At 46.9% G+C, this 25,432-nt stretch overlaps 1 protein-coding gene across 3 annotated transcripts in view; it reads left to right on the forward strand.

Moving 5' to 3' along the window:
* Positions 1-25,432, forward strand: part of LOC119971599 (tetraspanin-18-like) — a 293,880-nt gene that overhangs the window by 253,220 nt on the left and 15,228 nt on the right. For all 3 annotated transcript variants that reach the window (XM_038807378.1, XM_038807377.1, XM_038807379.1), the window contains exons 3-6: positions 3,965-4,159; positions 5,932-6,006; positions 9,377-9,475; positions 11,656-11,835. In XM_038807378.1, the coding sequence (XP_038663306.1) occupies positions 3,965-4,159; positions 5,932-6,006; positions 9,377-9,475; positions 11,656-11,835 (549 nt within the window). The remainder of the gene's footprint in view (positions 1-3,964; positions 4,160-5,931; positions 6,007-9,376; positions 9,476-11,655; positions 11,836-25,432) is intronic.

Genomic DNA, 25,432 nt, shown 5'->3' on the forward strand with positions numbered 1-25,432 from the left:
CAGCTGCTGCTTGAGGCGGTCCTTGAGGGGTGCCGATACCCGGCGAGGTGCGTGAACCACAGGCGTGGCATTTGGCTTTAAAAGAATTTTGTACGTGTATGGGAGTGTGCCCATGCCCTCGAAGACAGTGTGGTATCGAGTGATGATATTCTTCAGTTGTGTTTGAAAGTCGGCGTCCGGAGATGCTGAAGCCTCAGCAGGTGACATGGAGTAAACCCTTTGGACGAGGTTTAGGATCTTGCATGCCTGAGCACCGAGCAGGGAAGCTTTAGTGCACCCTACAGGGTGGGAGCAGAGTGGTCTTTAAGGAACGGTGCGACACCACAAGCTGGCATGAGCCGCTGGCAGCAATGGCATTGCCATTGTAGTCGAGAAGCTGGCAGGCGGATGGCAGGATGGTTGGCTTAATGTGGAGGCTGTCCAGGTCAGACTGTGAAATGAGGTTGGCTGAAGCGCCGGTGTCCAGCCGGAATCAGATGCGAGATTCGTTGACCGTGAGGGTGGCACACCACTCATCGTCAGGATCGGTGCTCAGCACTGGGAAGGACTTGGCTTTTTTCTTTGGAAGCACCTTGTGCTTGGTGATGATGCCCACCCAGAATGATGATTTGAGATCATCGATGTCAGGGTCCGGAGCCATGTCGGAGTTGGAATCGGTGACCGTATGGTTGTTGGACGGTCCGGACGTCCCTGCGCAGCTGGTGGGAGCGACGAGAGGTAGTTGTTTGAGCAGACCTGCATAGGGCTGCATAGTGGCCAAGCTTGCCACACTGGAGACAGCGTTGAGATTTCGCAGGACATTGCTGCTTTTGTTGCACATCGTGACGTCAGAACGCTCAGTGCGCCACCGCGCATGTGCGGGAGCCCGGGAAAAGCACGTGAAATGGCCACCCTCATCCAGGCTCAGGCCTGGAGCTGTTTTACAGCCTGCACCCGCTCTGCTTCATGGGGGCCTTGCCGCGCCGTCTCTGCCGCTTGAATGTGCGAGTATCGGTTAGTGGCATGCTCATGCAGAACGCAGGTTTCTATGGCTGTAGCGAGGGTGAACTGTTTAACTTTGAGGAGCTGCTGGCTTAGATTGCACACCGAAAATGATCTGGTCGCGGATCATTGAATCGGAGGTGGAGCCGTGATTGCAGGATTGCGCGAGGATGCGAAGATGGGTGAAGAAAGATTGAAAAGGTTCATCCTTACCCTGCAGACGCTGTTGAAAGACGTAGCGTTCAAAACTTTTATTGTCTTCGATATCACAGTGGCTGTCGGATTTGAGCAGGACTGTCTTGAACTTGTCCTCACCTTCAGCGAATGTGAGGGAGTTGAAAATATGGATGACATGGTCCCCGGCCGTGAAGAGGAAGAGAGCAATCTTCCTGGCGTCTGAGGCAGCTTCCAGATCTGTAGCTTCGAGATACAGTTGAAACCTTTGTTTAAAAATATTGCAGTTCGCACCGAGGTTGCCGGCGATGCGGAGCGGCGGGGGAGAGCGGACGCTGTCCATACTACCAGATGGCTGATCGCTGGTCGAAGGCAGATTATTTGAGGGTAGGTCCATCAAACTCTAACATCACGTACTGGTACCATGATGTGTTGGGTGTGCTGGGTCTGTGAGGACTGCGTTTACCAGAGCAGTGAGAGAGACAGGCTACCAACACTTGTAGAAGTACAATTCTATTTTATTTAACTATGAGCTGTTAAGCATACTTGCACTGTGGGTCGACACTATGTTAGGTTGACTGAAGACCTATGGCTAACCTGACCAGCCTATACTGCTGGCACATGGTAGATGTTTGTGCTACTGACTACGAGTTCTGTCTGTCTCAGAGGCTGCATCCCAAATGAGCGGGAAAACTAGTGCCCTCTGGCTTTACAGTGACCGTGCCCTAACTGGTGATTGGCTGCTGTGTTCTGTGTGTTGATTGGTCTTTCAGTGTGTCAGTCAGTGTGTGTCTATGCACCATCATATACTAGTGTGTATATTATGACAGGAAGTGCCTCATGGCTCTGTCTTTAGCACTGCCCAGGTAGTGCCCATGTAGTGTCTGGGCAGCGTTGAGGGTGCAGGGGCAGAGCTGTGGGGGATTCCAGGAGGAACGCCTTTGCGCTTTCTGTTCTGGGGCTGCCTTTAAAAATGGCTCCCCAGGACAGCACGGTGGTGCAGTGGTTAGCAGTGCTGCCTCACGGCATCAAGGTCCCAGGTTCGGTCCTGGCTCTGGGTCACTGTCCGTGTGGAGTTTGCAGATTCTCCCCGTGTTTGTGTGGGTTTTGCTCCCACAACCCAAAGATGTGCAGGGTAGGTGGATTGGCCACATTAAATTGCCTCTTAATTGGAAAAAATGAATTGGGTACTCTAAATATATAAAAAAATAAATGAAAAAATGGCTCCCCGACGCTCGACTAAGTTTCTGGCAGGGCGGGCAAATCATCGGCCGTCCTGCGAGCGATAGGTCATGGGACCTACCCCTTGAAGATTTTTTCCCAAGTCCTGGACTATATGGTGGAGAAAATTGCCATTGCTGATATTTATATAGCCCATCGCCTTTGCAGAAATAGATGGAAAATTTTCATTAAGATCCATACCAATGTTCGGTTACCTTTATGTTTCCCAGTAAATCAATTTTGTTACGCCCTAATCTTGATATATTTATTAAAAATCTTTGAGTTTTTCTTGAATTTATTGACCAATATATTTTCTTCTATCCTCTCTTTGCTTTCCCAATTTCTTTTTAATTCCATCCCATAAACCTTTGATACTCCTCTCGGTTTAACCCTCGGCATGTGTCAGAATTGCCTATTTTGTTGTTACCCTTTCCTGTAATCCCCTTGACATCCAGAGAGCTCTGGATTTGTTGCTCCCACCCTTTATGTTGAAGGAAAATAAAAAATTGCTCTAACTTTCATTATCTCTTCCTTGCACGCTACTGCCTCCCCCCCAACCTTCCTCCCCGCCCACATATTTACCTAGCACAGACTGACCTTCAAGTGGCTGTATCCAGTCCATATTAGCTAAATCACTTTGCAATTTAGCACAATTAGCTTTGGCTCAATTGAGGAACTCTGGGCACGATTCTCCGCACTCCCGACGGTGCGGAGAATAGCGTGGCTCGTAAATTTTACGGCCACGCTGTTCCGACGCCCTCCCGCTATTCTCCCCCCCCCCCCCCACGCCCGACTCCCGATACGAATCGCTGCCGCCGTTTTTTTACGGCCGGCAGCGATTCTCAGCTGTTCGATGGGCCGAGTTCCCAGCCCTTTACGGCTGTTTTTACGAACGGCAAACACACCTGGTTTGGCCGTTCGTAAAAACGGCCGTAAACTCTCGATCTTTAAAACCATGGCACCGATTGGCACGGCAGTACCACGGCCATGCCAAGGGTGCCATGGGCCCGCGATCGGTGCCCACCGATCGCGGGTAGCGGGCCCGATGCCCGCGCACTCTTTGTCCCTCCGCCGCCCCGCTGTATCACTTCGCAGGGCGGCTGAGGGGCATCCCGGCACAAATGCGCGATGACGTCATCCGCGTATGCGTGGGTTGGAGTCTTCCAATCCGCGCATGCGCGGCTGACGTCATATGACGCGTCAGCCGGCGCTAACTCTGGCAAGCGGGCTTAACGAAATTCGTTAAGCCCGCGATGCCGGAGTTTACGGCGGCGGCATGCTAGCCCCGACCGGGGACCAGAATCGGTTCCCGGTCGGGGAGGGGGGGGGTGGCGTCAAACCCGCCCGGATTTGACGCCAGCCTTACGATTTCTCCCCATATGGGAGAATCGCGCCCTCTATTCCTGGTCTATCTTTGCCTTTTTTATAACTCTGCTAAACCTGACCGATTCAAGATAGCTTCTACCACAGTGCTCCCCACTCCCACTTGCCCAGCTTTATTCCGGAAAAATAAGTCCAGAATATCTGCCCACTTTTATTAGGTGATGTGTAGCAGGATGGTGATGATGATTGTTTTATTGTTTTACAGCTGAGTGGACTCCTCCTGCTAATACTTGCCTTCGCGCTAATGTTTCATCCGACCGAAATCAGACATATTGTGTCACTGAACACAGTGATCTTCTTTGGAACAGTTTACGTTGTTATTTTGTCTATTGTACTGCTTATTCTTGGCACACTGGGAATCATTGCGGCATATCGGGAGACCAGAACTCTGCTGTTCCTTGTAAGTATACCTTATTTGTTTTGATTTTTGTTACCTTGTACTTTATAAATGCCCTGCCTTTAAGCTTGTTTGAATTAAACATGGCATAGTGCATTGATCTACTAGTCATCATGGGTTTTCCTTGACTGCAGAATTCCTAAGTCACTGCACCCTGCGAATGGCACAGTGGCACAGAGGTTAGCACTGCTGCCTCACAGCGCCAGAGACCCGACTCGAATCTGGCTTCGGGTGGAGTTTGCACATTCTTCCCGTGTCTGCGTGGGTTTCCTCCGGGTGCTCAGGTTTCCTCCCACAGTCAAACAATGTGAAGGTTAGGTGGATTAGCCACGCTAAATTGCCCCTTAGTGTCCAAAAATGTGCAGATTAGATGGGGTTATGGGGCTAGGCAGGGGGATTGGGCTTGGGTGGGGTGCTCTTTCAATGGGTCGGTGCAGATTCGATGGGCCAAATGACCTCCTTCTACACTGTCAGGATTCTATGAGTGGGAGCTTGGGAGTGGGTCACTTTCCTACTATTGGAGATCAGGGGCTGGATTCTCCCCTACCCGGCGGGGCAGGGGGTCTCGGCGGGATGGAATGGCATGAACCACTTTGACGTTGGGCCGCCCCAAAGGTGCGGATTTCTCCGGAGTGGTTGGCGCCCCGCTGGCCGGCGGGAAAGGCTTTTGGCGCCACGCCAGCCGGGGCCGAAGGGACGTTGCCGCCGGCTGCTGATGTCATCCCCACGCATGCGCAGGGGAGGGGGTCACTTCCGCGTCGGCCATCGTGAAGGCTATGGCCAACGCGGAAGGAAAAGTGTGCCCCCACGGCACAGGCCCGCCCGCCGATCGGTGGGCCCTGATCGCGGGCCAGGCCACCGTGGAGGTACCCCCCGGGGCCAGATTGCCCCCCCCCCCCCCCCCCCCCGGCGGACTCTCGCTGCCAGTCCCACAGGTAAGGGAGGTGTTTTGATTCACGCCGGCGGGACCGGCATTACAGCAGCGGGACTTCGGCCCATCACGGGCCAGAGAATCGCCGGGGGGGGGGGGGGGGTGTCGACAGGCACGGCGCGATTCCCACCCCCACCGAATCTCTGGTGCTGGAGACTTCGGGAGACGGCGGGGGCGGGATTCACGCCGCCCCCCGGCGATGCTCCGACCCGGCAGGAGGTCGGAGAATCCAGTCCCAGGTAGCTGAGGAAGTAGAGGCACAAATGTTACTCTCATAACCAATCTTTCCTCTTCTCCACATCTATCTGCATACATGGTCTTGTCTTGGTGTCTGGGAAAGCAGCAAGTAAATGACATTGGCAAATGAACTGAAATTGAATTTGCATTGTTTAGCCTCAGATTATTTTCAGCACAGTTTAAAGGAGAAGATGAGATTGGGTAGTTGGAATAAAAGGGAAGCCAAGAAAACATTCCAACCAGGGTGCAACTGGAAGAGAATCTGTCAAGTGGCCAAACCCAACTATACCATTCTGCTAACTTTAGATGAAGGTTGCACGCCCATTAGCCACCCTCTGAACCTCCTGTCGTGATTTAATGAGTCTGTTTCTGATCTGCAGAGGTTTACTAATCTAGTGGCTCTCTCGTGGTGTATTTTATGTCCATCAAAATAGATCCGTTCATATTCAGCCAAATGGGCCAGCCTGGAGGTCATGGTGGTACCATCTGTGAAACGTTTCCAGTGCATTGGGGATGAACGGTTGTTGGGATATGTGGATTTATTATTTCTTTCTGATGTTTCTGTGTGTTTTGTAACTCAAATGTGGGTGGTCTTTTCTTGTTTCAGTTCTTCATGCTAATTCTGGCGGCCTTTGTGGTTGAATTTGTTGCTGGGATTTGTGCTTTTATCTTCAGATTTCAAGTAAGTGCCCATCAGAATTAACACTTGGTTCTCAGAAGTACATCTGAAATATGAGCAGGAGTAGGCCGTACAGTCCCTAGAGCCTACTTCAGTATAAAATACAATCATGGCTGATTTCCGACCTCAACTTCACTTTCTCACTTGGTCTCAGTATCCCTTTATTCCCTTTGTATCTAAAAACCTATCAATCTGAGCATTGAACATACTCAAGGATTGAGCATCTATCGTCTGAGGTAGGGAATTTCAACGATTTACCTGAGCTCTAAATGATTAACCCTTTATTCTGACTTTATCCCCCAATTTCCAGGCTCTTTATCCAGCATTGGTGGATGTGCCTTCAGCTGCCAAGACCCTAAGCCCTGGAATTCCATTCCTAGACCGCTCCACCTCGTTGTCTTCCTCTTGTGACATACCTGAAAATTTCCCACTTTGACCAAGCTTTTGGTCTTCTGCCAACGAACGTGTATCAGTGTCAAATGTTGTTTTATAACTCTGCTGCGGGGCTGGCCAGCTCAGTCGGTTATATGGCTAGCTTGTGAATTAGAATACCATCAACAATGTGGGTTTGATTCCTGTTCCAGCCGAGGCTGGAGAGTTCCTGCCTCTGATTGTGGAAGGCACTGGCAAAGAACCAATGATACAAGAAAATGCCAAGAAAATGGCTCAGGATAAAATATCAGCAAATAATGAGTCAAGAAGCTGCCTTTGGACCAAGCACACATGACTGAATGAAAGTCTGCTCTGAAGCGCTTTGGACTGTTCACTATTCCATCATCGTTGTTGCTGTCACATAAGAGGAATTATAGCTACCTCCTATTGAACTCCAGTGATGACACTGAAGGAAAGGAACCAAATTCAGTGCCATGTGTCAGTTACTGCACAAACTTACCTGTTGTTCAGCCTCGACCAAATACAACTCTCCCCAAATCAGTCCCACATTCATTCCAAGGCAGCAGCTCAGATACCATCAGCCAGAGAGTAGACAGTGGTACTGAGAGATTCACTAGAAAAGGCAAGGCTGTGGGTCAGAATATGACACCAGCCCCTGGAGACTAAGGAGTCACGGAACCCAGAAATCACCAGTGTGTACCGGTCAAGAAGGATAGCAGAATTGGAGCAACGGAGATCAGGCTCCAAGGATGTGTACTAACTCACATGCGGGTTCACAGATCCCATTGTTATGACATTGGGGAAGCCCGTTCTTTACTCTAAACACTGACGACAGCATCTTTCAGCATTCCTGTAATCTGCAGCAGAGTCCCACATGAGCATTGACTAGGGAGCAATCCATTCCCATTCCCATCAACATACTGAGTGTAGCAAACAGGAGAGAGAATAGAGAGCAGTCAGCAAGGAAAGCCACAGTGTATGCTGCTGTCACCTCGGGCTCTCACAATCTCTTAGGTGCCATATAACCAGCCATTGTGCTGATCCAAATGGCTTTTGGAAGTTCATTTGTCTGACATGGTGATTTTAGGTCTGCAGTACATGCCAAGCCTGTCCCCTCTGTGTATTTCATCAGTAAAACATGGGAGGTACCATGTCCTAGGAACAAGGCAGGAGTGACTTCATTTATGTCACGGTGCCTATGGTAGTGAGTAACATAGCACAAACTGCAACATATGCGAGTCATCAGAGTCAATCCTCTCACCAAGAATCATAAGGACAATTGAAAATGCAGGAAAAAAACAGCTTGTCCATCAAATCTGCCCCACACATAAACAGTTACTCTCCTGACTCCTCTCCACTCCATCCCTTATCCTTCCTTCACCTCCCTCCCTGCAGCTGTATAATCCCTGGGGAAAAAACGAAACCTAAAGCCAATAGAAATACATATGCTGGAAAAAAAATATTTCTAATCCCCTCGGGTGACTGGAACAAATCCAGGAGATCACATACACCATAAAGACCTTTTATATGATGTACCCTCTGTCCCTGTCAAGAACTGGTCTGGCACACAGAGAGTTAGCACACACACCACACCAGTTGGCAACATTTCCAAAGTCTCAATGCTCTCTAACACATAAATAATCCCCAAATTGTCAATCTATACTCTTACATTGTTTAAACTCCTGTGTCCTCCTCAATCTAGCAAAATGGATGCTATCCTGCCCATTTATTTTGTAGAGATCAGCTCTAAGTTTACACTGCCCTAAAGTAAATAGATCGAGGTCGCTGAACCGGGGCGAAATTCTCTGATGTCCGTCACAATATCCGGGACCGGCGGCCAAAGACGGCGCTGATGACTCCGGCGTCGGGCCCCGCAAAACATCGTGTATTCTCCGAGCCTGAAGGGGCCAGCAGCGGCGTTACGCTATTCACGTCGGTTTCACACGCTGCGGAAGTGGAGCTCGGTTGACGTCGGGCGACTTCATCAACGCCGCCCGGCGAGACATCACATAAAGAGCCCCCCCCCCGAACCCACCGGCACTCGCAGTTTGTCAGTTCTCTCTCTCTTTGTCAGTTCTCTTTCTCTTTGTCAGTTCCATCTCTCTTCCCCCCCCCCCCACCTTCCCCCACCTCACCCCCCCCCCCCCCCCCCCCCCCCAACCCACCGGCACTCGCAGTTTGTCAGTTCTCTCTCTCTTTGTCAGTTCTCTCTCTCTCCTCCCCCCCACCACCCCCCACCCACCGGCACTCGCAGTTTGTCAATTCTCTCTCTCCCCCCGCCCTGTCACCCACCTCCACGCTGAACGGCGTCAACCATCAGCACTGGTTGACGCCGTTAAATACCTACTTTGATTAATGCCGACGTGACCCATGGGTCACGTCGGTGGGACTTCGGCGCATCCGGGCCGGAGAATAACGGCAGCACATAAAACCGTTGCATCCCGCCGGCCCCAGCCGTTCTCCGAGGCGGGCGGCGGGATTGGCGGCACGCCGACTTCTGGTGGGTGGGAGAATTCTGGACATGGCGGGAGCGGGATTCTCAACGGCCCCGGGCGATTCTCCAACCCTGCGTGGGGTCGGAGAATTTCGCCCATCATGTTTGTAGCCCTCCTCAGGACATTTTCCAAGGCCAATATATCATGCAGCGGTCTAATACTGGCCAATGGTTTTATTAATACAGTCAAAATCCCTTTTAGCTTTAGCATTGTCTACATTGGTCATGAACTTTCAGTGATCTGAACACAATAACAAACAGCGCTCATTTTTCTTTCTCAGCCTCTTTCAGTATTACTCCCTGCAAATGACATGTGTATTCATATCAATTGATCCAATCAATGTGCATCATGCTACATTTATCGCAATTAAACACTGTATGCGACTGTGTGGCCCATTCCCCTCGCACTTCCTGATGTAATTACATTGATAAGAAAGCATGACTGATGTTATCACCTCCGTTTTTGTAATCCCTTTTGTTTTCCAGTTGACAAAGGATCATTTTGATGATGATATGGTAAATTACTACAGTGGAAACAATGTGACAAGTTCTTACTCAGCCAGCGCCAATTCCATCATGATCTCAGTAAGTGTTGGGCCCTTTTCCCAAATCCTAACCTTACAATGCAGCCAGATGTTCCCCTCCCATTTTATTTATCTCAGTATAGGACATGCATTGACATGAAAGACAGATGGTGGATTGAGCCTTAATCCAAGTCAAAGTCTAAGGGTAGAGCTACACGGCTTGCACATGTGAGGCCTTTGGATGAACCCATGAAAATATAAAGTTCAAAATCTGCCTCTTGGTGTGATTAAGCAACACAAAATGACCTTTTAAAATCTGAACAGAATCCTCATAACTAAAATATGCAGCACTGCCCCCTGTGATAATTCATTGTATAAACTGGAAATTACAAGGAGTCTTTTTTTGATGAAATGGAGGATTCCCTCATTTTCAGGTATGATCCCATCACTGAAACAAGAAGAATAAATTGTTGCCCACAAGGAAATAAAGGTATCAATGATAGGCTGGACTGGGCTGCAAATGTGGGCTGCAACAGGATCGTTCTGTCGAAGGGTCATCCCGACTCGAAACGTTAACTCTGCTTCTCTCACCACAGATGCTGATGAGTTTATCCAGCATTTTATATTTTTATTTCACCCTGTGAAGGTTTTGTTCAGGTAACTAGAGGAAAAAGTGTTTTCTTTGGCTGGTGAGTCAGCAACCTGGGAGCATAAATTTCAGACCATCACCAAAGGGATGAAGGGTTTTTTTTAACATTAGGTCATGGAATGCCTCATCGAAGCAGTGGTGTAGATAGAATCTGTGCTAGTCTTTAAAAGGGTAATTGGTTAATATTTGACATGGAAACATTTATAGACCGACGGGGAAGATGCAATCAAATGACACTCATTGGGGAGCTGTTTCAAAGAGTTTACTTCCTTCAATGCAGTAAAACTTTCCAAGTTTAATCAGTTTGTGTGGAAATATTTGTTCTAAGAAATGGGTGGGAGGAACAAGGGAGTTTATTTGATCTTTTGTTAAGTTGAGCAACACCACCACGATTATTGTTCCTTATACTTACTTTAAAATTATTAATAATAATAATAATCTTTATTGTCACAAGTAGGCTCACAGTAACATTGCAATGATGTTACTGTGAAAAGCCCTAGTGTCTAAGCCCTAGTCACATAATATCTAATTTACTAAACAGCACATCTTTTGGGACTTGTGGGAGGAAACCGGAGCATCCTGAGGAAATCCGCGCAGGCACAGGGAGAATGGGCAGACTCCGCACAGACAGTGACCCAAGCTCACCTGGGACCCTGGCGCTGTGAAGCAACAGTACTAACCACTGTGCTACCGAGCTGCCCCATAAAAGGAAAAGCATTTGTGTTCCTTCTACATTAAAAGACACAATGAATTACTTTAAATGCTGTAACTTGTGAACAACACTCTACAGGCAGGTAAAAGATGAGTAACCCAACAATCTGTTTTTGGAATTGACTGGGAGGCGGAGCTGGTTTGGACACACAGTGACAATTTTTGGTTCCCCTTCAAACAGATGCACTGATTTTTAACATTGACAGAACAAGCAGGCAGGACCTTGTTTTAACCTATGACGGTGTAGCACATCTGTTATCCCACATTGAAACGTCTCCTGGTGCAAGGTTTGACTCTACCACCTGAACCTGAAGAAGAGAAAGCTACTGAGTACAGCTGACACAAAACAAACCGGCCAAAGTACAGATTAAAACTGTTTCAAACTCATTTTAAGTTGGGTTCTTGCAGATTTATATTTGTTCAGTCTTGAAATCAATGTTTTTAAGGGAACTTTTTCTCACCTAGTAGGGATACCTAGCTTCAAGGATTGTTCTGGAATATCCTGAATTAAAGTGTTATCTCCTGGGCACTGCAATGAGCAATTTGCAGGAAGAATATCAAAACATTTTAAAAAATCAATGCTCAGTTGTGCATGAAATGGTAGTGGGCTTCTGAGAGTGGGTGGGAGCTGTTACCCTCTTCATTCTAAAAATTCTACCCTTTATGTATTAATTAAATATATTGGAAAAGGGGGAAATCGGCACTTTAACCAGTTGAGACAGTTGGAGGTGGAAGTTCACCCAATGAAAGCTGCATAAATACAATCAACCTCAGTTGACAACTCTATGACTCACTGCCCCACCATTTAAAATTCCTTTGAATGCCGTTTCTTTTAAACAAAAGAATTGGCGATAATACCATTTTGTTTCTTCGTGATATAGTTTGAATGCTGTGGAGTGGGTGGTCCAAAGGATTTCTTACGCACCTTGGAATTCGTTATATTCAACCCTCAGCATGAGGTGCCAGATGCTTGTTGCAAGAGAATGAAACCAACGCCAGATGGCGCTATCGTTAACTTAGAGAAGTGCATCTCTGGAGACGTTAATTTCATCAACAATCAGGTATAATATTAGATGTTATATTCCTTGTCTTGTTCTCCAAGATAGCCAGATATGTAGTGTTGACAAAGAATATAAAACTAAGAAGTTTAAATCAAAACTAATTTATTTTACACTACTTAACTTGATTAGGTTCACACACTTTACTGAGTAACAGATAATAAAATAATAGTGCTGAATCTGTGATACAGTAATGAATAATCTCTCTAATTTATAAACTACACTATAACTCAACCTCATACTATCCTTCTACACTGAAATCTCCATCAGCTTACCCCAGCATGCCTAGAGACAGCCTTTTATATGATCACTTAGTAAAGCCATCCAGTGTTGAGTTACATGTAGTCTCTCTTGTTAACCCTTTACTACACTTAGTATACATATCATTGCATCCCCTTTTTTTGACATTTTTGTACATGATAAAAAGGAAAATATGAATAACAGTAGTATATGATACATTTATATGTATACTATAGTTAACAAGTGAGTTAAAACATTTTTCAAACAGTTCATTTGTTTTTCTTCACAAATTGAGTCTGTTGGGTTTCTTTCTGATTCTGGATGATCTCCTCAATCCAGTCAGTGGAGAAGTGGATGTCTTTAACGGTTTCTGTAAGTCATCTGGTATCTTGGAAGATGTTGTTGCAGTAGAAATAAATTTTCATTGAATTAAAGACTTGGAAATAACGTAGTAGAAGCTTGAACTTTCAGAAGAGCACGACGATTTCTTCCAATGATACAACCATCATTCATTTGAACAATGTATGAAAGAGGTGCTGCTTGATATATGGCCTTAGCTAGATCAGACCATCCTCCAGTGGGAATATGAATTTTCACTTGATCACCTGGATTAAGTGGTTCCAGTAATTTCGCATGTTCATTGTAGTATTTCTCCTAAAGATTCTTTTGCTGTTGCATTTTCTTAATGACTGGCTGAAGATCTGGATCAGGTAGTCGAATGCATGGAAGGGTTGTGCGCAACATTTTGTTCATTAACAATTGAGCATGGGATAAACCATGAAAGAAGAGTAATAATTGAATAAAGCTAAGAACATATCTCAATTAGAGTCAAGAGCTTTCTTGAAACGTTTCACATTGTGCAAGCCTTTTTCAACCTTGCCATTGGATTGCGGATGGAGAGGACTAGAAGTTATATGAGTAAAATTGTATGCATGAGCAAATTCTGTCCACTCATGGCTATCAAAACAAGGTCCATTGTCTATCATGGCAAGCAAAAATCACCTTTGTTGCTTTAATCAAGGATTTTGAGGTAGAATCAGACAATTTGGTCACTTCAGGATAGTTTAAGAAATAATCGATGATTAGGATATAATCACGACCATGAAAGTAAAAAATCTATGCCAACCTTCGACAATTGAGTCTTCTCAAGACCATGAGGTGTAAGTGTTTCTTTACTCTGAGTCGATTGATTATGTTGGCAGGTCTCACATTCCACAATTAGATCGGTTATGTCCTTATATATTCCTTGCCAATCATACTGCCTGTCTCACTCTATGTTTGCATTTCTCTATGTCCAGATGATCTTCATGTATTTTTTTGCAGTATCATGGGTCTTAGTGTCATAGGAATAACAATACGATCGAGTCAAAGTAGAAAACCATCTTCAACAGTGAATCCAGATTGAATGTTTCTGAATTTCGAATAGTGTCCTTTCGGCCAACCATTCTTTATATGGTTGATGACTTGTTTCAACATTTCATCTTTGTTTGTCTCATCTCTGATGAGTTTGAGTTTTTCATCCAAAGCAGGAAGTGTTTCAGCTGGATGCTGCACTTGAGCTTCAATCTGTTGAACGATCTCTGGTTGTTGTTCTGTGTTGGTAGAACGAGATAATGCATCAGCAATTATAAGGGGTGGAATTCGCTGACCCCCCGCAGGGTCAGGAAATCGCCCGGGGCTGGCGTAAATCCCGTCCCTGCTGTGGCCGGAATTCTCTGCCACCCGGGAATCGGCGGGTGCGGGAATCGCGCCCCCCGTGCCGATCGGCGGGCCCCCCGCGGCGATTCTCCTGCCCACGATGGGCCGAAGTCCCGCCACTGTCAGGCCTCTCCTGCTGACGTGGTTTAAACCACCTCTGTGCCGGCAGGAGCAGGCGGCACGAGCGGGTCCTGGGGGGGGAGGGGCGCGGGGCTATCGGACCCCGGGGGGTGCCCCCACGGTGGCCTGGCCCGCGATCGGGGCCCACCGATCGGCGGGTGGGCCTGTGCCATGGGGGCACTCCTTTTCTTCCGCCGCCGCCACGGCCTCCACCATGGCGGAGGCGGAAGAGACCCCCTCCACCGCGCATGCGCCGGTGGTGACATCAGTGGCCGCTGACGCTCCGGCACATGCGCAGACTCACGCCGACCCGCGAAGGCCTTTCGGCCAGCCCCGACGCCGGGCGGCGTTGCGCCAAAAGCCCTTGGCGCCAGTCGGCGGAGCGGGAGCCACTCTAGCACGGGCCTAGCCCTTTAAGGTGCGGAGAATTCCGCACCTTCGGGGAGGCCCGACGCTGGTGTGGTTGGCACCACTCCGCTACGCCAGGTGGGGGAGAATTTCGCCCAAGATCTTTACTTGGAGTGTAGACATGTTTGAAATCGTACCGTCTTAACTTGATATGCTGTAGTCTTGGAGTCATGTCATTCAAAGCTTTGTGAATGATGTGTACTAATGGTCGGTGATCTGTTTCGACCGTGATCATCGGTAGTCCATAGACGTAGTCATGGAATTTTTGTATTCCAGTAAACAAGCCTGAACACTCTTTTTCTTTCTGAGTGTACTTTTGCTCAGGGGTAGTCATAGATCTCAATGCATACGCTATAGGTGTCCACAAAGAATCATAATTTCTTTGAAGTAGGACTGCCCCAATTCTATTCTGACTTGCATCTGTGGAAATCTCCGTTTCTCGTGGAGGGTCAAAGAATGAAAGGGCATGTGCAGTAGTCAAAGCTGACTTGAGGTTTAGCCATTCTTTGTTGTCCTCTTCAGTCCATGAAAATGATGTGGTTTTCTTGATAAGGTTACGCAAAGCTGTTGTTCTTAAAGCTGGCTTTGGTATAAAGTTTCCAAGGAAATTCACAATGGCTCGGAATTTCAACACTGCATTCTTGTCCTGTGGGACTGTCATCTTCTGAATGGCAGAAATCTTATCATCTTCAGGTTTCACACTATGTTCTGAGATTTGATCACCCAGAAATTTTTATGTTGAGATACCAAAGTTGCATTTCGATCTATTTAACTTCAATCCATGTTTGTGAAGTTGACCATATGATGATGTCATCAATATACACCATGATGGTCCAGCCATTGTTAAAAATAATGCCAGTTTTCAGTTATCACTGGCATTATCTAAATCTGATGCAGAAAGGTACAGCTGAAATTGCTGCTTAAATACTTTCCTATTTACGACATCAGGTTTAACAGAAATCTTGAGCTGTTGTAGAGTTTGCACTTTCTCCATTAATTCGGGACTTGTCTGTGTTTTGAAGTCGCAGATCTGGAAGCAGTCTTACCATCAAAGTCTGAGTCACGTGCTAGTTTTCTTTAGAGTCTGACTATTTTCTATCTGAATAACTTCAGCAATACCCTGGTACCATGTTGAATTCCTTGTCTTGTTCTCCAAGATAGCCAGATATGTAGTGTTGACAAAGAATATAAAACTAAGAAGTTTAAATCAAAACTAATTTATTTTACACTACCTAACTTGAGTAGGTTTGCACACTTTACTGACAGATGATAAAATAATAGTGCTGAATCTGTGATACAGTAATGAATAATCTCTCTAATTTATAAACTACACTATAACTCAACCTCACAGTATCTTCCACATTGAAATCTCCATCAGCTTCCCCCAGCATGCCTAGAGACGCAGCCTTTTATATGATTAGTTAGTTACGCCATCTATTGTTGAGTTACATGTAGTCTCTCTTGTTAACCCTTTCCTACACTTGTATTATCCGTATCATTATATTAGGCATAGCTCGAGGGGTACTTTCTCAAGAGCAATGACATTCAAAAGTGTGTCATATTGCCCTATATCTAATGAGAACAGAGCAGTGCAAACTCGCTGTGATCCCGTGTCTTCCACACATCAATTTTCCCAATCTTCCCAAAGCTGGGCTGAAATACTCAGTGAGACAAGGCTGGAAACATGTCATTCAACTATTTATTTTACATACAGCACATGTGTGTATAAAGCAGCAGATATAATCAAATAGTACACCGTACTCCCCCTCTTATAATGCTTGCTTAACATTTCCTGGGCAGCTATCTGATTCTTAGCAGCCCTGGTTTCCTCTCATGGGATCTGCTCTTCCCAGGCCTAACTGGCTGCTCCCAATTCCCTTTGTCCTTTTCTATCTGTCATCCAATAAAATGGGACAGCTACCTTTTGTCCCCATTCAGTAATACACATCGTTCATTCTCTCTTACGATGTGGGTTTAAGAAATCAACTTCTGCTATTGTCAAAATGTGTGGTAGACACACTGGCTTCATGGGCCTAGGAGGACATGATTGTTTCTTATTGACTTTGGAAGTAGACTGTGAACCATTTGATTCTTCTGACTGGCTTGTCGGCCTTTAATGCACCTCTTCAGTGCCTGTTGCACTTCCAAGCATAGCCTTTGTTTCAATGGCTTCAGCCTGTGGCCTCTTTCAATGTTGTGTGAAACCGCTTTGTTTGGAAAAAAAAGCCTTCCCAAATCCTTAAAGAGAGAAAGAAAGATCAAGAAGGCCGCAACATGGCTGCCTTGTGGTGACAGGATTGTGGGGAGGGTGGGATGAGTATTGGTGCTGCAGGTTCAGTTGATGTCACCAGTGGGTGGATAGGACTGAAGGATGGAGTCTCCAAGGAAGCAGATGAATAGAGTCGGTTTACATAATAGATCTCAGCAATTCTGTGTGACACTGGGGATGGGTTTGCATTTCAGTGGTTTGACTAATTCGTTGATGATTCGACAGTTAACTGTCAGTTTGTGGCCTAGGTATTTTTGATGGGTTGGCTGTGTGTGTGGCAGGAAATTTGAGGTTTGGGGGTGTAATGAGGGGTGGGGATTTGATTGACGGGGAGGTTTATTTTGTTGGATGGGGTGTTTCTCCAAGGAAGCAACTAGCATGGGCTCAATGGGCCAAATTACCTCTTTTTGTACTGTTGATGACTCCATGACAAATCGTTCTTCGTGCTTTCCCCGTCTGCATGGAGTTGATACTCTCCATGATCTCCCCCAGTGCCAGCGGTGCTTCCAGTCCCTGTTTTCTTTCCTCCCCCACAACTGGAATGTCCAGTCTGTCAACAACTGTCTCACTTTTGAGTCCCTCTCCGGGGCTTCAGAGGTGTACAGCTCCAGGTAGTAGGTCGAGAAGGACTCGTTGATCACGTCTGGGACCGTGTCTGTCATTTTTATCGTTCACCTGTGCTTTATCGTTGTGGCTACCTGCTTTGTCAACTGCTGAGCCAGCAGGCGGCTAGTCTCGTCTCCACGCTCATAAAAGGTCCCATATGATAATGACGGCAATGAGTGATGGTAGCTCTGTACATTGTGGGAGAGAAATCCTCATTCCCCAGAAGAAATAGGCATGACTAATGTGTTCAGTCACTGTGAAGGGAAGCCATCAGTGTGCTAGGAAGCTTGCTGAAAGCACATGGAGGATCCCTGGACTGACCACTCTGTCTTTTTCTGATGCAGAGTACACGTTTTCAGGTTGCAATGACAGGAACACAGCTTATCAGAACAACAAGCCATAGGAAGGGTACAATTAGTGTTTAGTTACAGCAGTGAACGATATCGACCCGTGCCAAGGCTGTGAAACGATAGGTACTTTATTGTCTAACCCTGCCACCACGTCTTTGTGCATCCCCAGGATCCACAGTGGAGGAGAAGGCAGCCTGCTGTCTGCCATGCCCTGTTGTCTGTAATGACATTGGCAGGTCTCCTATGGAGGGCCGAGACCTGGGGGGCCCCAGTCCACTTTCAGGATCCTGCTATGTGGCAGTGTCACCCTCCTCAGACTGTGGAGCTGGAGCTCATGTGGTCACAGGAAGAGGGGATTTGGACGGGCGGGACACTCTTGGAGTCACCTGGGTTGATGGCCCCTGGCCATGTACCAGCTGATTCCCATCCCTATGGATGCCTGAGGGTCCCTGGCTTTGTCCTTGGGATAGAGGGGCAGATGGATTGAGTTTGAGAAGTCCAGCCCCTCTCTGGCATTGGCATTGATGGATGCTAGCAAATGCCCACACCATGGAGTGCATGTCCTGCAGCAGTGCAGGACAGAAGTCTTGGACCATGGTCTCTAAGGCATCCGCCGTCCTAGAAGTGTTGACCTCAGTGTGTTGGCCTGTCAGCAAAATCACCTCACACTGAAGGCACAATGGCATATCCATGCAGCTTTTTAATTCAATGAGTGTACCAGACATCCCTTCCTGATGTTTCCTCCTTTGCCGTTGAAGTCTAGAGGCTCGTCTTCTGACTGGGACTCAGCAGGTTCCTGGCTTCCAAAAATCCTTTGGGTGCCACCACCCTGGGGCGTCCCTGTTATATTACGTTTTGTAATATCTTGTTACTCATTTGCTTTCTGCCAGAATGGTCGTATGCTTGATGTTCAGTAACACTCAAAGTCTTCAAATAACCCAAATATTGTTTATTGAGTGATGAGCATAAATTAACTATGAGTTTGTTCACCCTTCAATAATTATAACTGTAGATTAGAGTAATAAGATTAAATATATATAATGATGATTAACTGCACCTGTACACTAACCTATATCTCTAACTCTGTTCACTCGTCACTCCTAATACGAAGAGGCAGGAACTCTCTCTGAGTTTACCTTTTATACCTATATCTGGTGCTGCCATCTAGTGGTTATCTAGCACTTGCTTATGTATGTTAACCCTTTTACATACACTCAGATATACAGATCACTACAGTCCCTGCTGTGGATCAGATGGTGTTATGTGCTCACCAGTTGTGACCCCAAGGCAACTCTCGAACTAGATCGCACTGAGGTGTGTGCCTCTGGTGGAGGGTTTGGTGAACGCTGTGATGGGTGTTCCATTTTAGGCTCTGAGAAATCAAAGTCTGTGCTGCTGTCAGGGCTCGAGTCAAGGACCTGGCTGGCGGACTCCCTCAGCAGCCTACCAGCTGTGCCTGCGAAATAAAAGAGATTTCATTGGTGCTTGGCAGGAGTCTGAGGAGACATCAGTCATAGCATGGTAATCTGATGGATGTTGCAGTGCTAATTCCTCACTTGGTTTATCACCACCAACCTCACCATCAGCACAGGAACAGTTCACATCCTCACCGGTTAACTGAATGACTCTCTCCTCAAAATCCGAGAGGGGCCTTGAGTTCTGGCATACCTCCACCTGTCTGGGATCTCTTGTTCTTGTTGTGTGCCAACTTGTCCTGAATGAAGACTGATGGAGAGAATGTAAGCAGAACGCGTGCCAGGGTAGATGATAAGGATGCCTGGCATGTGTGGGTGGCCAGTGAGAGCGGGAGGTGATGAGGACACGACCCACAAGGGAGTTGAAGGTGTGTGTGGAAGAGTTAGTTATCGTGTCTCTTGTGTTAGCAGTGAGTGAGATCTGATCAAATGGCTGAGAAATTGACATTTTCTTTTTTGTCTGTCATTTTTGAAGACTTGTTTTTTCCTTTTGTAATTTTAAGTAACTCTTCATTTGTTTTATGTTAAACATTTATCTTATCATCCACATGTCCTTCCACAGATCGTTATTTATTGTCCATATTCCTGAGGCAGGGGGACAAGTGGAAAGAATGGAGCATCTTGTGAGCTTGTCACAAGCTTGAGTTTTCTTGTTGTTAACACATTTTTCATCCATTTCAATATTCACTCTCATTTCTTCTAACTACCATTGTTTTTGTTTTCTTGGTGTTCAGACTCAATCCATATTCTAAACTTCTAAATTTTACTTGATCTACGATGTTTTGGGGTGCTGCTTCTGATTCTGCAAGTCACACTGTGTCATGACATGAAATTTATGTTCTTGCCTCCAATTATTACCTCTGGAAGTACATTTGATTCTCAGAATATTTGTTCTGTGTTCAGGTTGAATAACTTTGACAATAGCACACGGTCTCGTCGCACTCCTCTCCTCACTTGAAACATGCCTGATTCCATTTTATAGCCAGAAGCTCTGAGCCAGTATTGGCTCTGGATAGATCTCACAACTATACTGTCAATGTCACACTTCATGGTCTCTCAGAGGTGATTGATGTTTGCATCTCTCTTACCCAGAATGCTTCAGCAGGAGATTCAACCGATTTTTGCCTCATAACGTAGTCATGGATTTTGGGGTCAGGCAGGAAGTGGAGGTGAGACCACAATCAAATCACCATGATCTTATTCAATGGCAGAGCAGAATCTTAGAACCTTAGAACAGTACAGCACAGAACCGGCCCTTCGGCCCTCGATGTTATGCCGAGCAATGATACCCTACTCAAACCCACGTATCCACCCTATACCCGTAACCCAACAACCACCACCCCCCCCTAACCTTACTTTTTAGGACACTACGGGCAATTTATCATGGCCAATCCACCTAACCCGCACATCTTTGGACTGTGGGAGGAAACCGGAGCACCCGGAGGAAACCCACGCACACACGGGGAGGACGTGCAGACTCCACACAGACAGTGACCCAGCCGGGAATCGAACCTCGGACCCTGGAGCTGTGAAGCATTTATGCTAACCACCATGCTACCGTGCTGCCCCTATCAAGGATCAAGGGACTGAATGGCCTACTCTTGCTCTTATTTCTTATGATCTTGTCAGTGGTTGATGAAAGTGATAGGTTCCAGAAGTAAATCATTCAGCCGCACATGGGACCATTGATTATTCTGGGCACCCTGAGGAAATTCATGGACTTGTCCCTTGGCTGTACAGGGGAGTTTGATAAAATCTGATGGCCTTGCAGAAAAGGACTTCATCATATCAGGTTAGCCATGATCTCATTGATGACGGAGCAAACTCAATGGGCTGAATGGTCTACTTCGGTTCCTACATCTATGGACCTTTGTCACCAGTTAAGCGCAAGTCCTCACAGTTCCTTGGCTGATATCACTGAATGCCTGACTGGAAATAACCAGATCCATAGAAATTGACAATCAGTGTTAACTTCATTGCCAATGATAAGGCCCTGAGAGTTGGCAACAGTTTAAATTGAGCAAAGGTAGACCAATGGATTGATTAAGAAGGAGTAAATACAATTTGAAAGTAAACAAGCGGGGAACATAAAAACTGACTGTAAAAGTTTCTATAGGTATGTAAAGAGAAAAAGATTACTAAAAACTAGCAAAGACCCCTTGCAGTCAAAAACAGGATAATTCATAACAGGGAACAAAGAAATGGCTGAGGAACTAAATTTGTACTTTGCCTCTGTCTTCACAATTCAGGGAGTTAGGTCGGGAGCTAAAAAGCAGGACCTCTCGGGTTGTAATCTCAGGATTATTCCCCATGCCATGTGCTAATAAGACTTGGAACAGAGAGATAGTACAGTTGAAGATGTGGCTAAAGAACTGGTGTAGGAGGGAGGAGTTTAAATATATGGATCACCGGGATGTCTTCTGGGGAAGGTGGGACCTGTACAAGAAGGATGGGTTGCACCTGAACTGGAGGGAGGTTTGCTAGTACTGTTTGGGAGGGTTTAATCTAATGTGACAGGGGGGTGGGAATTGTAACAGCAGGCTACTAAGTGTAGAAACTGGGGAAAAACGTGAGACTGAGATAAACATAGTGCAGAGTAAGAGCAGGCAGAGGGGAGCCACAGGGCTCAGCGGGACTGGAGGTCTGGAACAGGTAAGAGAGATGAACTGAGAGTCTGGATTACTGCATGGAACTATGATGTAATTGCAATTACGGAGACATGGTTAAAGGAGGAACAGTACTGTCAGCTTAACAGTCCGGGATATCGATGTTTTAGACGGGACAGAAGAGGAAACAAAAGAAGTGGGGGAGTTGCATTGCTGATTAGGGAGCAGATCACAGCTGCGTTGAGGGAGGACACATTGGGGGGATCTTGTAGTGAGGCATTATGGGTGGAGCTCAGGAATAAGAAGAGTGAAATCACAATGTTGGGAGTGTACCATAGACCTCCCAACAGTCCGCAGGAGACAGAGGAGCAGTTGTCTAGTTAGATACTGAAAAAGTGTGAAAAAGGCACGGTAGCTGTGATGGGTGACTTGAACTGCCCCCATTTTGACTGGGAATCCCTGACAGCCAAGGGCTCAGATGGAGAGCAATTTGTTAGATGTTGTAGGAGAGCTTTTTGACACAGTATTTAAACAATCCAACCAGAGAGGAGGCCCTACTAGACTTGGTATCGGGAAATGAGCCAGGCCAGGTGATTGATGTTTAAGTAGGGGAGCAATTTGGGTTTAGCAACCATAATTCCATAAGCTTTCACGTAGCAATGGATAAGGTCAAGAGTGGCCCACAGTTGAGGATGCTTATTTGGGCGAGGGCCAATTGCATCCAAATTAGACAGGGATTGAGGCATGTAGATTGGGAGGGGCTATTTGAGGGCAAATCCACATCTGAGGCTTTTAAAGGCCAGTTGATTAAAATGCAGGACAGGTATGTCCCAGTAAAAATGAAGGATAGAAATGGCAGGTTTCGAGAATCATGGATGGCAAGAGAAATTATAAGCTTAGTCAAAAGGAAAAAGGAAGCATACGATAAGTCGCGGCATCTAAAAACTGACAAAGCCTTTGAGGAGTAGAGTGAAAGTAGAAGGAACTTAAACATGGAATTAGGAGGGCTACAAGGGGACAAAGTGGACATGAAATGTCTTTAGCAAACATGGTGAAGGAGAATCAGAAGGCTTTTTATGCATATATTAAGAGCAAGAGGGCAGCAAGCGAAAGAATAGGACCACTCAAGGACAATGAAGGGAAGTTTTGCGTGGAACCACAGGACGTGGGTGAAATCCTCAATGAGCACTTTGTATCAGTATTCACCAGGGAAAAGGATATGACGGTGTTGGGGTCAGGAATAGGTGTGGACTTTCTTGAGAATGTCAATATATCAAAGGAGGAAGGGTTGAGTACCCTAAATTACATTGAGATAGACAAGTCCTCGGTTATCTATCCCAGGTTACTGCGGGAGGCAAGGAGAGAAATAGCTGGGGCCTTAACAGATATCTTCACATCCTCTTTGACCACATGCGAGGTTCCAGAGGACTGGAGAATAGCCAATGTTATTCCCTTGTTTACACAGGGGTAATCCAGCAAATTATAGGCCGGTGCACCTGACATCAATGGTGGGGAAACTTTTGGAAAAGATACTGAGGGACAGCATGTCTGCACATTTGGAGGAAAATGGATCAGTTAGTGACAGGCAGCATGGTTTTATACAGAGAAGGTCATTTCCCACCAACTTGATTGAATGTTTTAAAAAGGTTACAAAGAAAATTGATGAGGGAAGGGCTGTGGATGTAGTTTATATGAACTTTAGTCAGGTGTTTGAAAGGTTCCACGTGGCAGACTGGTTAGCTAATAAGATCATGGCCGATCTGACTGTGGCTCCAACTCCACATTCCTTCCTGATAACCTTTGACTCCCTTGTTCATCAAGAACCTACCTCCCTCTGCGTTAGAAATATTCAAAGGTCCTGCCCCCACCACTCATCAGGGAAGAGAGATTCACAACCCTTTGAGAGAAAACCTGTGGGATTCTCAATCAGTGGGATCCTCCGCCTCATCAGCAGCACACCCACGCCCATCCATTTCTCGATGGCGTAGGATGGCCCACAATGAAATGAAAATGAAAATCGCTTATTGTCACGAGTAGGCTTCAATGAAGTTACTGTGAAAATCCCCTAGTCGCCTGTCCGGGGAGGCTGGTACGGGAATCGAACCGTGCTGCTGGCCTGCTTGGTCTGCTTTTAAAAGCCAGCGATTTAGCCAAGTGAGCTAAACCAGCCCCAATAGGAAACCCCCATTGACCGGATGTGGGAAAGGAGAATACCATTGCCAGCGCGGGGGTGGGGGGGGGGGGGGGGGGGGGGGCGGCGCACTGGAAAATGGGGCTGGCGTGATGGAGAATCCCACCCAACATGTCTCTTCATCTCCATCTGAAATGGGAAATCACTTGGGATGAAATTCTTTACCTCGGATGCCCAAAGCGTGTTTCCAACGGGACGATGAATTGAAAAATTGGATTCAGTGGCAGGCGTCGGTTGGCACCAATCTGAATGTAATGCTTCGCCACCCTCTGCCCCCCCTTGGGGGTGGCGGGATCGAGGTTCACACACATCCGCCAGCAGGAGGATGTAAATTAATGTAAATGAGTCTGACTGATCCGTTAGCATCCATTTAGTGGGCCCGGTATCCTGATCTCTGGCTCTCCGTGATTCCCCTGGGCCAGGAATCACATGGGCAGAGATTACCACACGTTTCACCAAACATGAGCATGACGTGGTGGTCCAAGGGGATATGAAGGGAGTTGCACCCAAGGTAGATCCAAGCCGTCCTTCCCCACCTACAATTGATTACTCTCCCATCTTCCTTTAACAGACTGCCCCACCACTTTCAGCCACCCTGAGACCCCCAGAATGGGAAACCCCTCCCCCCCAAAGAGACTGCCTTAAAAGGAAGACTCCCTTAGGGAGCTCCCTGAATTGGGACACCCCTAGCCGAGACCACAAAATAAAGAGAATCGCCCAGGGACATCCTGAATAGCGAGACCACACACCCCAGACCCCCTAACTGATAGAACCCCCTCCCCCCACAGAGATCCTCTAATAAGAAGGACCCCACAGTGACCCCCTAACAAAAATAAACCGCCACAGACCCCAGACACTACCTAACTGGAGGGACCCTTCGCCCCCCCTCCCCCCCACCTACACAGGGACCCCCTAACTAAAAATAGCTGCCACAGAGGCCGCCTAACTAAATGAACCTCCCGCAGAGGTCCCCTAACCAAACGGACACTGCATAGGGATCCCCTGACTAAAGGGGCCCACCCCCACAGACTCCCCCCAGAAAACCGCCAGAAAAGAGACCCCTGTTTGTAAGGTAGAGAGCAGTCCAGAGAGGGGCAGCTGTAACACTTATCTGAAAGCTCCATGAGTCCAATCCTGGAAGAAGAACAACTGTGACGTGTATTTAAACCCCTCAGATCTATTAGCTGCAAGCCATTGCAGCCATGGGCGGCACGGCAGCACAGTGGTTAGCACAATTGTTTCACAGTGCCAGGGTCCCAGGTTCGATTCCCGGCTTTGGTCACTGTCTGTGCGGAGTCTGCATGCTCTCCCCGTGCCGGCGTGGGTTTCCTCCGGATGCTCTGGTTTCCTCCCACAGTCCAAAGATAAGCAGGTTAGTTGGATTGAACATGCTAAATTGCCCTTAGTGTCGAAAAAGAGTGGATGGGGATCGGCTGAAGACGTGGGCTTGGGTAGGGTGCTCTTTCCAAGGGCCGGTGCAGATTCGATGGGCCAAATGGCCTCCTCCTGCACTGTAAATTCTATTAAATTCATTCATTCATTTCTCGTTGTGGTCTGTGATTGACAGCTTCCACAAAACAGCTGCAGCCTTGATTCATTCAACTCACATTATCGATGAGTGACTCTAAGTGCTGAAA

This window comes from Scyliorhinus canicula, chromosome 9 (assembly GCF_902713615.1).
Source record: "Scyliorhinus canicula chromosome 9, sScyCan1.1, whole genome shotgun sequence".
Classification (NCBI taxonomy): domain Eukaryota; kingdom Metazoa; phylum Chordata; class Chondrichthyes; order Carcharhiniformes; family Scyliorhinidae; genus Scyliorhinus; species Scyliorhinus canicula.